Source organism: Antechinus flavipes, chromosome 3 (assembly GCF_016432865.1).
Source record: "Antechinus flavipes isolate AdamAnt ecotype Samford, QLD, Australia chromosome 3, AdamAnt_v2, whole genome shotgun sequence".
Lineage (NCBI taxonomy): Eukaryota > Metazoa > Chordata > Mammalia > Dasyuromorphia > Dasyuridae > Antechinus > Antechinus flavipes.
This window is the reverse complement of record NC_067400.1, coordinates 634,691,450-634,706,959: the sequence shown is the minus strand read 5'-3', so window position 1 is coordinate 634,706,959 and position 15,510 is coordinate 634,691,450. Positions and strand designations below refer to the sequence as shown.

Here is a 15,510-nt window from a genome sequence, read left to right as displayed (position 1 = left end):
TCCTTGCAGTCCCTGGGAACATCTTCCATCCGTCCTCTGCACATCCCAGAAAAGGCCTCCTCCTCAGGCAGTTTTGGAGAGGTCTCTGCAGTGAATTTGCTTTTCAGGTTCCGAGGTATCCACAGAATCCTAGGTGATTTTAAGAAAATCTTTTGTGAATACAGATCCCAATACTATTAAGTAACACTCCCAAATTTGCTTTTTCCATAGCTAGGTTATATGGTGAAAACTTACTCAAGCCTTATGATTCTGTTGTCATTAACAGAACCACAATATCAGATTTCGAGACCTATCTCACCAAAAACTTTAGTTATGACATACCAGTTGCTATTTCTCTCTTCTTTAGGATATCAGTCCAAGTTTATGTGAAATTCTGAGCCCAGTTTCTAGAACTTGTCATTACATGTACATTACATGTGCAAGACCTTTTTAGGACATGTCCAAAGGCTAAATATTCCATTGGGATGATTTACTTGTTATGTCATATTGTTGCTTAAACCTGAACTTATTAAATTAAACCTATTCCCACTGACTTCTCTTTTAGGAGTAGGAGATGCTTTAATGCCATATATGAACACATAGCTACCAGTCCTCATGTTAAATTACACAAATGAATTTGCCAACAAGAAGAAGTCCGGAGGACTTGGAATGGGATGTGTAAATATAACTACCTCACATTGTATATAAAGAATAACATACGAATTGAGTTGTCCATAATAAAACACACTCATTAACCAAATGGGCATAAACATAGACTACTGCTTTCAGAAGCCCTGTAAGTAATGGGAACATTTCTAAGATAACTCAAGCATTTTAGGACATGTGTTACACATAGGTCTCAATCCCAGATTAAATATAATAAAGTCAAATTTCCTGATAACACAAGATAGTTCCTAATTTACTACTCTTCACTAAGATAGATTATACTGAAATACTATTCCTTAAATATAAACCAAAAATGTTGATCTTAACCTCACAAATTAATAAATTCATTCTTGTTTCATAGGCTTCTTTATGGTTGCCCATATCATTCTGAAAAAATTAGCTACTTCAGGAGCAGAATCTTATATGTGCAACAAGTTGTTGCACTAATTTAACTCTTGTTTAGGCCATGGAATAACTACAAATTCAGATCAAAATAGCAAGATAGTTTTCTCTTGTAGTTTTATTACAGTAATTCAAATACCTCAGCATTAATATAACTAATAGATTCAGCACTGCAATACAAACTTCCACCATTTATCTACCATAATAGGAAGAAATGGGGACATGATTAGACACCAAATAAAGCATACTTAGCTTTGTTTGAGTTTAGGTAGGAGTCGTGGTTAAGTTCCTAGGACCACCAATCATATAAAATCCCAATTCCATCTGCAGGGTGCCAAAGTCAGACTCAGGATTTAACCAGATGGGGAACATTCCTGTTTACTTTGAAAAGATTACTGAGATACCCAGGGGACACTATGGTCTAGGACACCTGTGTGCAGAGTTGTGGTTGTAGCTCCCAGTGTATGTACACCTGCTGCTTAGCCACTTGCCTGTCACTCTAGGACTTTGAGAAAGGTAAAAATGTAAAATGATGTGGAGTGATGTCTTTTAGAATAGAGTAGAATCAAAGTAGTGAATATTACATTAAGGTTGGGATCCACTATAAAGGCCTCTTACTATAAGAACCTATCTTACCTAATTATCCTTACACACTCCGCTATGATATTGGGAATAGAGTAGAATCATTTCTCACATATGGTGGGAACATGGGCACTGATGATGGTTGGATGGCACTTTCCTGAAAGGCAATCACATTGTCATAAGCCTGTCATTCACTCCTTTTGGGAGACAGAAAAGCTTTTTGCCTAGATGAGATCTGATTAGGAAATCTGTGCTGTCTTCACTCTCCATCACTGTGGCTACTCTAGACAAACATGGATCCAGCCCTAGCTCAGATAAGTGGCCTTCATTTTCCAGGCATGTTTCACCCAGGGATGCTATACCTGCCCGGGATGTGATGTGATACCTGATGAGTTCTCTCACAAGAGCTGTTCATCTTCCAGCTCTACTGGATCTCATATTGTCCATAAGTGTCCATATAATCTATGTATCAATTGGCAGTGGAATCATATTTTCAAAAGATTTTGTACATGTTTTTGTGTTTTGACCACAAGATGGGATGTCTGTCTATCACAATAAACAGGCCAGGATTGAATTTTCAGGCCACCTTTTCTAGCCCCTTTCTTACATCAAGTGAGCAGTATATTACTTTGAAAAGATTACTGAGATACTCAGGGGACACTATGGTCTAGGACACCTGTGTGCAGAGTTGTGGTTGTAGCTCCCAGTGTATGTACACCTGCTGCTTAGCCACTTGCCTGTCACTCTAGGACTTTGAGAAAGGTAAAAATGTAAAATGATGTGGAGTGATGTCTTTTGACTAGTGCCTAAATTGGACTTACTGGAGTCCAGTGGCAAGATAAAAGTCAAAATGACTCTCATTGGCTTGGGATGCAGTTGATGACCTTGCCATCTTTAATGTCTAACCAAGGTCTAAGTGCGTCCACTATCCCTGTTTCCAAGCCTTCATAGATTTTGGAAATAATTGTTCTCACCCATTCCATTGGGGAAAGTTTCACATGCTTTGGGAAGACACCCCCTAACTGTTCACCAATGGGTCTGAGACCTGTCAGTTACCCTCCACCTGGGTTAGCCCATCTACCAAAATGGTTTACCAGAGTATGGTTGCCGTAGATGCTACAGCTTCTCAAAGCCGCAAGGAAAACCAAAGATGGAAAGCAGCTCTTAAAAGGGCCCATCAGCCCTTCTACCAGGACCACTAGTCTCCTCCAAACATCCCCACACCCCCAAAAGAGGGCCAATGGAGAAACCCTGGGATCACACCGTCCTGAGCCTCCAAAAGCAGCAGAGGTTGGGGAGAACATCATGAAGCGAAAGTAGCTGCAGCAACCTTAGCAGAGGAGCTTACATGATCCATGCCCAGTGCACCATACCATCATGGTTCCCATGTCTACACTAATAATGGACTGTTTAGACTCTGCTATTTTCACGAGACTTTCAACCTGGTTATTTAGTTCATCAGAGATGTAGAATGTCTCTAGCGGGAGCTAACATTAGGTGTGGTGGTAGGAATCAACAAATTTCCTCCTTGATTCTGAATTCACAGTGGTCTTTGGTTCACCATAATTTTTCACTCCAGGCCCCCATAATTTACCATTCAATAAAAACTGTGGTTTCTGCCCAGGAATCAGCAGAAAAGTCTAATCTGCCCCCTGCCTCCAAGCTTTCTCCTTCTCCAGTCACACAGTTCTGAGCTCAAATTGCTGGGAGATTTGGCCATGCTCCCATCGCTTAGGGATCCCTCCCCCCATTACTGTGTTAATGGCTGCTAAGGTCGTGTTAGGTATAGCTCTCATAATGAGCCAAGTCATCTGTGACCCCAGTTCCTCATAGGTGAGGGTCCATTGGGTAACAAAGCAGACCTAGCACTGGTCTGTAATAAAGGTGTTGCAATCTGTTTGTGAAGGCCACGGACTGGAAGGCACCAAAGTCTCAAGTCGTCCTCCTCATGCTGGAGTTGTCCAGTCCTTGGAGCCTGATCCTTATGGCCAGAGACCTCCAAGAACACTGGCTCCACTGAAGCTAGAGATCCAAGGGGAGAGCTCGTTGGACATCTCCCAAGGCATAGTTGGCCAGGAGGACCCTCCTCTGCCTCCTCTTGCCTGGTCAAAGGCTGAGTTTCCAAAGGCTGGAAGGGGAGCCATAAATAAGTATCTAGGCAATTCCAATAGACTTGTGATGAAAAGTGCCATCCAGAGAGAGAATGATGGAGACTGAATGTGGATCAAAGCAGAGTATTTTTATGATTGTTGCTTGTTTTTTTCTTTCATTTTTTCCCCTTTTGATCTGATTTTTCTTGTGCTGCATGACGAATATGGAGATGGGTTTAGAAGAGTTGCACTTTAATCTATTTTGGATTCCTTGCTGTCTTGGGGAAGGTGGAGGAGAGAGAAAAAGGTTTTGCAAAGGTGAATGTTGAAAACTATCTTGCATGTATTTGGATAAATACTATAAAAATAAAATTTCCTTGTCTTTTTAGACAATTGCCTGTTTGGGTCTGTTCCCTAGGAACGTACACAGACGAGGGCAATCGAGGAGGTGGGCACAAGGGGCAGAGCACTGGGCCTGGAGTCAGGAAGGCTGATGGAGCTCCAACTGGCTCATATTCCTTGCTCAGGCAATCAATCAGTCACCACGAGCATTTATAACCACTTATTACAGACACTGTTCTGCCTCCCCAGACCCAGAACGTGCAGTACCAGGTCCTTCGTTCCCCATATCGGTGGGTTCTCGTTCATACTGTTAAAGCTCCAGAGCTGGAAGGGACCCTGGAATCACTGAAACAGCTTCCCTTCTCGGCCCTGACACTGCACGAAGGAGGGACCCAGAGTGACTGGCTGCTCTGCCCAGGTACAGTCCCAGCTGAGGGGCTCTCTGCAAGGACACTGCCCGCAGGAGGCCAGAGAGGTGTAGGGGGAGGGGACATGTCTGGGTGCCCCCAGGCATGAAAGGTGCACAGGGCCATACATACAGGCTATGTAGAGGTGGGCACCTGGGTGCAGGGGTGTGGGAGGGGCCTCCAGGTGTGGATGTTCAGGTAGTCCAGACCCTACGAAGGCCCGGCCAAGGGCCACCAAGCACCCAGATATCTTTTGTCATGGCGCAGGTTTATCCAGGAGTGTTTGGAGGCACCCTAAAAGTGCTTCATAGAAAGGGCAACTTCAGTGGGAACTCTAAGCACCTTCCCTCTCTGGAGCTTCCCTCCCCTTCTGCCTGACCCATCTCTCCCGTCTGACCAGAGCAGTTGGAGGGACTTTTCCGAAGGGAGTTGGACCAGATTCCTGAGGACCCGTCTTATTGGGGTCCTTCTGAGAAGTCCCCCAACTGAAGGTTCTGGGGATTACCTCCCTCAAATATGAAGCCAGTGGGGCAAGATCCTGTCTGCCTGGCAGCTGCTTCCCTAGGCTGCCTCCTCCCTTAGCAATGTATTATTTCCTCGGGAAATTTCCAATTCTTGATTTGGGGGATTATCTCGAGGGTCCTAGGGCCCGCCAAGCAGGGCCTAGAAGGACTTTATAGGTGAACAATTTGTGCTTTCCTTGAAAACTTTCGGAACATTGAGCTCCGATTGTGAACACCTGACATAAGCGGCCCTCGGGCTGTCTCCTCCGCAGGGCTGAGACATTCTACTTTGGTCCGAGAGGCCGCTCTCCGGGTAAGTCCGGGTAAGTCCGGGTCCGGTAAGAGGCCGTAAGTCCGGGTCCGGGAAGAGCCCGGCTGTCTGTCAGGGCGCACAGTTGGAGGCGCCGGCTCCCGGGCTCTCCTACCATGCTCGGGATAACTGGGACCATCCTGGAGGACGGGAACGAGGCCGCCATTCGGGACCTGCAAGTGCCGGCCCTCGATCCAGTCTCTTACTGACCTCTTGTTGCCAGCGAAGGTGGGACCCCAGAACGGAACGGTCGGTGTCTGGCAACGCCACTGCAGGAGCGGAGGGACGCTGCTTAAAGAGTTCGCCGGCCTGGCGCTCGGATTAGTACAGGAGACCGCAGGGCATCCTTCCGCCGGCCTGGGCACTGGTTCCCTCTGGCTTTTCAGGGGCGCTGGGCGCCGACACTCGTCTCTTTTCTTCCCGGATCCCGCTCGGCCTTCGCAGACCCGGAGCCCAGGGCAGGCCCCTCCTTGGAGCCCCTCTCCTCGGTGGATAACCCCTGGCCACTCCCGAGGGACTGGTCCCGTTAAATGCTCCCTGGGATTAGAGCCTCGTGACTTGAGGTAGGGGCCTTTGTCCCGGCCTCTCCACCCTGAAGTGCTGGAGGCCGACTCTGAGATTCCCCTGGCAGGGCCACCTGTGTCACACCCGAGGGCCTTGGGGGTACGATCTGGGGAGCCTGAGGAGGTTGTTCTGCCTCCATTCTGGCAGCCCGCAGAAGTTGGGGGTCCCGGCACTCCAGGCCCTGAGAGTCCTAAGCTGTCCCCCTCCCCCACTTCTCTCCCATCTTTATCTTGTTTCCCTTGCCTCCCCCGGCCCACCTTCCTTTGGAGAGCTTTCAGCCTTCCATGTCCCATTCTCTTTTCTGTGCTCTCTTTTCTTTCTTCTAGCATGAAACATTTGAATTTATTTCTTTCAGCCTGGGAGTCAAGGCCAGAGAACAGAGTGTCAGCTCCACAGCAGGGCAAAGCTGAGGAAGAGGCCCGTCAGGGGAGGAGGGAGAAGAGCTTCAGGGACAAGCTGAGAAAATCCCAGGAGGCATGTGCAAGATGTTGGAGAAGTGCCAGGGAAGCCAGGAGAGACCTTCTGAGGAAATGAGCATCCCCTGTGAGAACGTGTTTCCTGAGGGTAGAGACCACGAAACCAAAGATCTGGGAGGAAGCCTCAGGTGAAGATCACCTTTCAACATACAAGAAAAATGTTTTAGTGGAAAGACTTCTCAAATATGGGATAAACATGGACAGACCCAAACACAATTCAGACCTAATTCATCACCTGAAAATCTATTCAGGGAAGAAGCGTAACAAATGTAATGACTGTGGAAAAACTTTCACACTACACTGAGCATCAGAGAATTCACACTGGAGAGAAACCCTATAAATGTAGTGAATGTGGAAAAGCGTTTTTCTACATGCCACAACTTATTGGCCATCGGTGAATTCATACTGGAGAGAAACCCTACAAAGGTAATGAATGTGGGAAAACGTTTGGCCATAGCAAATCCTGGACCGTCCATCAGAGGATTCATACAGGGAAAAAACCCTCTAAGTGGGATGAGTGTGGGAAAGCCTTCAGTCAGGGCTCAACTCTTTCTTTACATCAGAGAACTCACAGTGGGGAGAAGCCCTATAAGTGTAATAAATGTGGGAAAGTTTTCAGTCATTGATCATATCTTATCAGGCATCATGTAGTTCACACTGGAGAAAAACCCTGTGAATGTAAAGTGTTGGAAATCATTCTGACTCAGCTCCTCCCTTTCACTTCACTGAAGAATTCATACATGAGAAAAACCTCACAAGTGTAACAAATGTGGAAAAACCTTTGGTCTTGGTCCTTACCTTTTGTTGCATCAGAAAACTCATATCACAGAGCAGTCCTATAGATATGGTGGATGTGGAAAGGCCTTCAGCAGTAGCTCCTCTCTTACTAAGCACGAGACAACTCACACTGGAGAGAAGCCCTATAAGTGTCATGAATGTGAAAAGGTTTTCAGCCCAAAATCTTCCCTCTCTAAACCCCAGAGACTTCATCACAGGGGGGAGTTTCCCTTTCAATGTGACCAGTGTGGGAAAGGTTTCATCTGGATTTCACAATTCACTGAAAACCAGAGTCCATACTGGAGAGAAACCCTATAAATGCCATGAATGCAGGAAGGCCTTCAACATCAGCACCTCCCTGATTAAACATTAAGAAGTGTCACACATGGGAGAGAAGCCTTACAAATGCAATGAATGTGAGGAGCCTTTTTGGACAGCTCCACTCTGTGTATCAGAGGACTCACACTGGGGGAAAACCCTATAAATGCGACATATGTGGCAAAGCCTTCGGCCACAGCTCGTCCCCTGGCCAGCACCAGACAAATCACAGCCAAGACAAAGCTTATCGCTGTAGTGAGTATGGAAAGGCCTTCACTTGATTTTCAGGTCTCAACATTCATCAGAGATTTCACACTGGAGAGAAACCGTATTAGTGCGAGGAGTGTGGCAAAGCCTTCACCAATGGTTCCTCTCTTAATCAGCACAAGAAAACTCACAGCGGAGAGAATTCCCATCAGTGTGCTGGCTGCGGCAAAGCCTTCAGACAGCGGTCATGCCTTCTCCAACACCAGGGGGTTCACACTGGGGAGAAACCCTATCTGTGCACCCAGTGTGGGAAAGCCTTCACTAGTGGCGCTTCCCTTGTGAGATATCAGTGACTTCATATGGGGGAGAAGCTTTGAGAATGCCCAGAAAGTAGGGGACTGGGCAGAGATACTGTAATGACTCAGCATCATGGGATGCACTGCTCAGGACATCAAGGACTAGAACTCTTTTCTCTCTTTTTGTCTGTCGTTAAACAGTCCATAAGTACTTAGGAGGTCCTACTGTGTTGGAGAAAGGCAGAAAATAGTTCCCGCCCTTTGGAGGCTTAGATATAAAAGGAAGTTGAAAAGGGAGCTTCCTAAAAGTTCCGAGGACTCAAGAAGACTGGGAAGAGCTGGCTGGCCCAGACCCTTTCTCAAAGAGGTGGCTTCTCTCCCCACTCCCCCAGTGGAGGGTGCTGACCAAGGACGAGTTCTAGGCTGAAGTGACCTTTCAGGATGAGGAGATTTCTGGGATGTGATGGAAAAGTCCAGACAAGCAGCTTCTGGACTGGATACAGCCAGGAACCACCACATGGGGATGGACTTCCTCAAGTCTGAGAATGTGGGGCGAGGTGGTGGACCTCCCATTTGAAGGAGCAGCTGCCAAATACTGACCATTTCCAAAATGGTTTATTTAATTTTTCATTAAAGTGAAACTTAAGTCATGTACAGAACAGTGAAATAAAGTTTGCTTTTTCTAGCAAATCATAGAAATGCACCCGTGCCAGTTTTTGCTCATTTGATTTTGTCCATATCACAATTCAGCTCTAATCCCAACTCTCTCTAATTTCACAGACATTTAGAAGCTGCAAAGGAGCCTGGGAGATCAGCTAATCTAACCTTATTTTGACTTCAGAACCTCATTGGTTTTTCTGTGTCTTGTGTGATCATATTCCTGCCCCTCCCCATGCATACATTACCTCCGCTCCCACCATTTGTGCTAACCCTACATGGATAAAAGGCACATGTACTTGGGAGCCAAACATCATCCCTCCTGGACAGCACATTACAAAGCATGGTTAGATAATTAACGACTTAATCTTTGTGGATAATATTGTCCTTCTCTCCCTCCACCCCCTTCCAATGGTTTTGGAGGGGCACTAAGCCCCAGTCCCACCATCACTCATCAGGAGTGAGCCGGCCATCCCTTCCTGGAAAGAACTAGAGCAGCCACTATTCCACCCCCATGGGCCTCCACTGGAGGCCCCGACTGGAGCCGAACAGTGCTTTTTTCAGGGGTCTCAGCCCCCATAACCTGTCCTCCTAGGCCTCTGCAGCCTGCTCAATCCATTTTTCACTTTTTAAGCTTTAGTGAGCTGAGCTTCCTTAGTTTCTCCTTCCTTAAAAAGATGGGCCAGGGAGGGTAGGGAAGTCTGACATCTTCCACAGCCGACTTGGCCCCCGAGGCCTCCCCCACAAGACAAAGGGTAAGCATTTGCCCCCGGGGCTCCTGCTCCAGCCAGCCTAGTCATCCTTCCCCTCATCTCTCCGGGCTCCGAGGAGCTTCCTGGCAAGGAGGGTGCACACACTTGGATGAGGGCCCATGGTCACAGGCCAGCCCAAGTCTGGGAAGATCCTCTCACCTTAAACCTGGGGATCCTGAGGATGGACCGGGCTCTTCCAGCTCTGACCTTCCTGAACTCGGGAGAACTATAGGCACTGGTGAGGGGCTACCTACCTGTCCATCATGGGAGGCTTCAGCCCAGAACAAGGGCCGAAGCCAGAAAGTCCCTTCCTCTTTGGGCAAGCACTCCCGGCAATGAGGGTGCTGCTCCTACGGTGGGCTCACAGGAAGACCAGGGGCTGCCGAGAAGCGAGCTACCCTATGTGTGTGTGTGTGGTGGTAGGGGGATTCCTCTGGCTCCCGAGAAGCAAGTACCCATGGGAGAGGCGTTTCCCTCCTCCCTCCCGCCTGCCTACCCTCCCTAAAGTCTTGTCTGGTGGTGTCTACAGTCTGGATCATGGAAGCAACTCCTGAGCTCAATCTGGCCTATCTGGCCCTCCTGAGCTCTTGCCACAGCTCACTGGCAGAGCGATCCCCAGGGCCTCCACCCTCAATCTGGGTGCCCCACAGCCCCTCGGAGGACAAGCTGAGTGACTGGGGGTACTCTTCCTGGGTCACTCAGCAAATGACAGAGGACACAAGGGGATGCCCAGGGAGCCCCGGAGGGTAGGGCAGCACAGGGCCTCCGGACCAACGTGGACGTGAGCAGAAACTCTCAGCTGTTATGAGTTTTGGGGGAAGATTAAAAACGAGGGCTCCGGGTCCACTTTCCTTTACCCTTCCCACTTTCTCTGGCAACGCTACAGAAGGGGCGGCCCTGGGAGGACGGCCCGTGAGTCAGTCATTGGCCCTTGGACTGATGGGCCACAGTCCTTCGGGCCTTTCTCTGGGCCACATGACACGCCCAGCTCCTGGGATCTCTCAGGCAGGGCTCATCGAAGACCTAAGGGCGGTTACATCACTGGCACTGCCCACCTGTGGCTGCCCCATTCTGAACCTGGCCCACAGTGGAACCTTTCAGATTCTCAACAGAAGGACACTCACCCTCACGGTTTCCATTTATCCTGCACTTTACCTTTTGTGGGACATTTCCTCACAACAGCCCTGTGAGGTAGGCAGGGCAAGGTGAGGACATGGAGCCCCAAAGTGGCCACACAACTAATGTTCTAGCTGGGGCTGGAGCCCGAACCTACCCAACCACCATTTGCTGCTTGATTTTTGAGACTGGCAGGATCCGCTCTCCTCCTTCCTTTGTGTCCACTGCAAATCTTCTGCCTTCCACGTCTTACCAGTGCTTTAATAAAGAAATGTCTATTTATGGGAAAACATCCCACCTGAAGAGACAAGTCAGAGCTCCAGCAAGCCCAGCTCAGTCTCCCCGGGGCCTTCCCTCAGTCCAAGCCGTGATTCTCCGATCGGCCCAGTTCAGCTCAGTTCACTCTGCCTTCCCTGATTTCTCAAAGGAAAGTAACTCTACCAAGTTAAGAATCTGATCGATTATTTGGAGCCGTCTCCTCCCAGAAGAGTTTCTAAGATGCCCCGTGAACTCCCCACCACCCATAGTGGTCCTGTGCTCTGGAACTTATTTATCTCTGTGATATCCCAGAGTCAATTCAATACTGCTCTAAGTCAAGAGAGGCCGGAAAATACTGACTCACAAAAGACAAAGTAGAGTTTTCCCGTCCCCATCTAGTGCCTCCCAAGGTGCCTGGCACCTAATAAACGTCTGCCAGATGAACGAATCACGCTGATATCTTTTCTCCACCTAAAACTGACTGAGGTTCAACAGTCACTGAGCTGGGGCTGAAGCTTTTGGCACAGTCGTTAAGTGAACCTGGCTTTTCCTCACCATGAATACTCTGATGCTGAGTAAGGAGGAAAGTCTGGCTGTAGGCTTTCCCACACTCACTACACTTAAAGGGTTTCTCTTCAGCGTGTGTCCTCTGGTGTCGAATAAGTGCTGAGGAGAAACTGAAGGCCTTCCCACACTCATTACATTCATAGGGCTTTTCTCCAGTGTGGATTATATGGTGCTGAATAAGGTAGGAACGGTTACTAAACGATTTCCCACAGTCATTACATTTATAGGGTTTCTCCCCGGTGTGAGTTCTCTGATGGAGAGTCAAGGACGAGCCCTGGCTGAAGGCTTTCCCACATTCGTTACATTTATAGGGTTTTTCTCCAGTGTGAATTTTCTGATGTTCAATAAGGGATGAACCGTGACTGAAAGTTGTCCCACATTCAACACACTTGTAAGGTTTTTCTCCAGTATGAATTAAATGATGTTGAATGAGGTGTGAGCGATTACTAAAGGCTTTCCCACACTCGGTACATTTATAGGGTTTCTCTCCAGTGTGAATCCTTTGATGCTGAATAAGATGTGAAATCTGAGTGAAAGCTTTCCCACATTCAGTGCATTTATAGGGTTTCTCTCCTGTGTGAATTCTCTGATGTTCAATAAGGGATGAACTCTGACTGAAGGTTGTGCCGCACTCATTACATTTATAGGGTTTCTCTCCAGTGTGAATTCTTTGGTGTTGGGTAAGGTGTGAAATCTGGGTAAAGGCTTTTCCACATTCACTACATTTGTAAGGTTTTTCTTCTGTATGAATTCGCTGGTGTCTAATTAGTGCTGATGAGAAACGAAAGGACTTCTCACATTCGGTACACTCGTAGGGTTTCTCTCCAGTGTGAATTCTCTGATGTTCTATCAGGGAGGAGCGATTCCTAAAAGACTTTCCACACTCGTTGCATTTGTAGGGCTTCTCCCCAGTGTGGGTTCTTTGATGCTGTGTAAGGTGTGAAATTCTGGTGAAGGCTTTCCCACACTGATTACACTTGTAGGGTTTCTCTCCAGTGTGGGTTTTCCAATGTGAAATCAGATAGGAACCCTGGCTGAAGGCTTTCCCACACTCGTTGCACTCGTAGGGCTTCTCCCCTGTGTGGATCCTCTGGTGCAGGGTGAGGTGTATGCTCTGGCTGAAGGCCTTCCCACACTCATTACACGCATAGGGCTTCTCCCCGGTGTGAACTCTCTGGTGAAGGATGAAGGCCGAGCAGTAGTTGAAGGCTTTCCCGCATTCAGTACACTTCCACGGCTTGTTCTCTTCACAAATTCCCTCTGGTTTGACTGGGTTTGAATTCTGTTTTGCATTCTTCCCGTGGGAATCAGGCTCTGGGGGCCTCAGTTCCATGGGAACTCTAACTCTCGGAACCAGGACTGCCTTTGTACTTAGGGGGTTCTTGCTCTCATCGTATTCATGGCCACTGTCCTCAGTTGCGGCTTCTGGGACCCTTAAGTGGGTCTCTTGCTTTCCTCTCTTTTCCCTCCCGGCTTCTCCTACTTTGGAGTCCAAGGAAATGTCCCTTGGGGGTCTTTCCATTAGCTCTGTTTGAGAAGATCCTTCTTCAGAAACCCCCTGCTTTCCAGCTGACTCTTTAGTCCCCCAGTCTGAAAGAAACAAAACCCCCCATCTCTATCAATATTCAATTGAGCGTCATCTCCTTGTGACTGAAACTGTTCCTTCTGCCTCAGGATTGCCAGGGTCCATCCCTGCTATGGGGTCCTCAAGCTCCCATGGGCTGAACCAGTCACCCCTAAGGACTCCCAGCTCTATCTATCTGGCTTTAGTTTCCTTCCTGACCTTCCATCCCACATCACCAAATGTCTGCTGGGCATCCCACACTGAACGCCTTGCAGAGTCTCCCCCGAACTCATTCTCTCTCCCTAAGCCTTTCTCCCCACTTTCCCCTCCAAACTTCCCTATTTCTGTCAAGGGCTCCCTCCCCCTTCCAGCGTCCGGGATCACGGCCTCAGCAGCTCTCCGAGGCTCCCTCCTGGCCTCTGTCCCCCAGTGAGGCCTTTGTGCTGCCACTACAAAGGGTTTTCCTAAATGGGCTCTCTCCTACTGCATGTGTTCGGCCTGAGGGTCTCTCCCTGGGGCTTTCAGCCCGATACTCTGCCTGGCTTCCTCTTCCTTTGTCCATCCTTCAGGCTGCCTGCCTCTCTCCTGCCCTTCCCACCCCCTGGTCACCTCCTTAAGGCGTCTCCCCCACACAGCCAGCCCTAGAGAGCTTGGGGTACAGGTGCTCTGGGGTCTGGCCTAAGGAGGAAGGTGGCAGGCCAGAGGGCAGGGGGACAAGGGGGACTGTCCTTCTGGCCGAGGCTGCTCCAGGCCCTCCTTCTGAGCCTGGGCCTTTCCTGGGGCCCCTCCCCTCCAGCCTGGATCCTTGGCTGCTGGCGGCTCGGACCCCCCTCCCCTCCATTTCTCAAAGGGAAGCAGGGAGGGGCATCCCAGGCGCTCACTCAGTACTCGATGGCTGAAATGGCTCCTTCCATCCATGGGTTTTAGGTTCCCTTAATGAGCCTTAAAGAACGTTGCTGTTGCCACCCCCACTGTCACCCCCCGCCCAGGGCACTCCTGCTCTGTGGGACACAGGGATGAGGAGAGGCCACGAAGCACCCGATGGCAGAGGCAGATAGCCAGGGCTGGAGAAAGGGGGGCAGTGGGCACGGGGGGGGGGGGTGCCTGGAGGGCTGCCAGGGAGGGGGTGCCCAGAAACCTCCGCTCTGGCACCACGGGGGTCACAGGCCGGCTCTTGGGGCTCTACAGGGGGAGGGCTGGCTGCCAGCAGAGTCATCCCAACACACACGTGGGGATGGGGTGGGGCGGCTGCTGCTCACTTAGCCGGGCCTGAGGAGTTTGGGCTGCCCAGTGTGGCCAGGGGAAAGTGTCCCTGGGGAGGCTCCGGCCTATGGATCCCACAGGCCACGGAGACAGATGGAGATCCTGGGCAGTGCCGGCGCAGCCCCTTGTGCCCCCAACTCAGAGGCCCTCAGAATGAAGCCAGGGCCTGCACTCCACCCCAGGCCCTTCCCTTCCGTAGCCCTCCCTCCTCTTCTTCCTCTCAGTCCTTCCCCGCCCCTCCCCGGCCCAGCCCCTCCTTTCCTCCTCTCTCTCCTCGCTCAGACCCTCCCCCTCCTTTTCTCAGCCCCTCCTTTCCTCCTCTCTCTCCTCGCTCAGACCCTCCCCCTCCTTTTCTCAGCCCCTCACTCCTTCTCCCGCGGCTTCCCCAGGCCCTCCTCCCCAACGTGGCTCTCGCCCACTCTTCCCGGGAGGGCTGGCTGTTCCAGCGGCGTTTATTAAGTGACCGCTGTGTGCTGGGGGGCAGGTCCTCCCAGCTGAGGAAGGCGGGGTACCACTACGACTCTCGGTCCAGGGCGGCCTCGGCCCCTCAGCCTGCTTCAGCTTCCCCCTCCTCCTCTTCAAGCAGCTACGGCCCTGTCTTGTGCCTCAGTTTCCCCACTCAGAACTTCCCCAGCAGAAGCCCCGCCTCCAGGAACTCTAAGTCCCAGGCGAAGGTCCCGCCCTCGGGGTGTTGCCGCCTCTCTTCAGGGCCGAAAGCCACGCCCCCATCACCACGGAAACCGCGACGCGTCTGCCCAGACCCTGAGACCCAGAGTCGCCCTCCTCCCTCCTTCACTCAGGACCTAGTCCATCCCGACCCCTTTTCTCTCCACCTAGGTCCCTCCCCACTCCCAGGGCCGGAGCAGACTCTCCGCCTTTCCCACCCCTTTCCCACCCAGGATGCGGACGCGAGACGACTGACAAAGCAGGGAGAGACAGATGGGGTCCGCGCCTGCGCACATGAGAGGGGGCGGACACCCAGACATCCAGTTTCCACGAGGCCCCAGGCCTGCGCCTGCGCCTGCGCGCACGCCCAGGCAGCCTTTAGGGCAAGTCTTCGACTCACCTGCGGATGCGCGTGCGCAGTCGCGAACCCGCGGCGGCAGGCTCTCGTCCGGACTCAACTTCCCAGCGGCCCTTGCGGCAGCGGTTCGGCTACTGTAGGCTTTAAGGAAGTCAAGATTGGGTCCGGGCCGAGGCCTGAGAAACGATTCTAGTCCGACCCGGACCCACCCGCCGCTCCTCTCGGATTGGGAGCACGAACCACAGCGCTCTAGGCGCGACTCGATCCCTACCCCTCACTGTGCCTTTGGACAAGGTCCTTCTTATAGCGACCTGGACCTCAGCGGCCTCAATGGAACTAACGCCATCTACGGAGGCGCTGTGGGAATGTACGCTGTTGCTTTCAATGCGC

At 50.6% G+C, this 15,510-nt stretch overlaps 1 protein-coding gene across 1 annotated transcript; it reads right to left on the bottom strand.

The window, feature by feature from the left end:
- Positions 1–8,515: 8,515 nt before the first annotated feature.
- On the bottom strand, positions 8,516–15,498 carry LOC127556896 (zinc finger protein 835-like). The gene is made up of 2 exons (XM_051990404.1): positions 15,163–15,498; positions 8,516–12,859 (listed from the first exon to the last, which is right to left on the bottom strand). Exon 2 carries the CDS (start codon positions 12,789–12,791, stop codon positions 11,151–11,153), a length of 1,641 nt encoding a protein of 546 aa, XP_051846364.1. The 5' UTR covers positions 12,792–12,859; positions 15,163–15,498; the 3' UTR covers positions 8,516–11,150.
- Between the last annotated feature and the right edge of the window lie 12 nt (positions 15,499–15,510).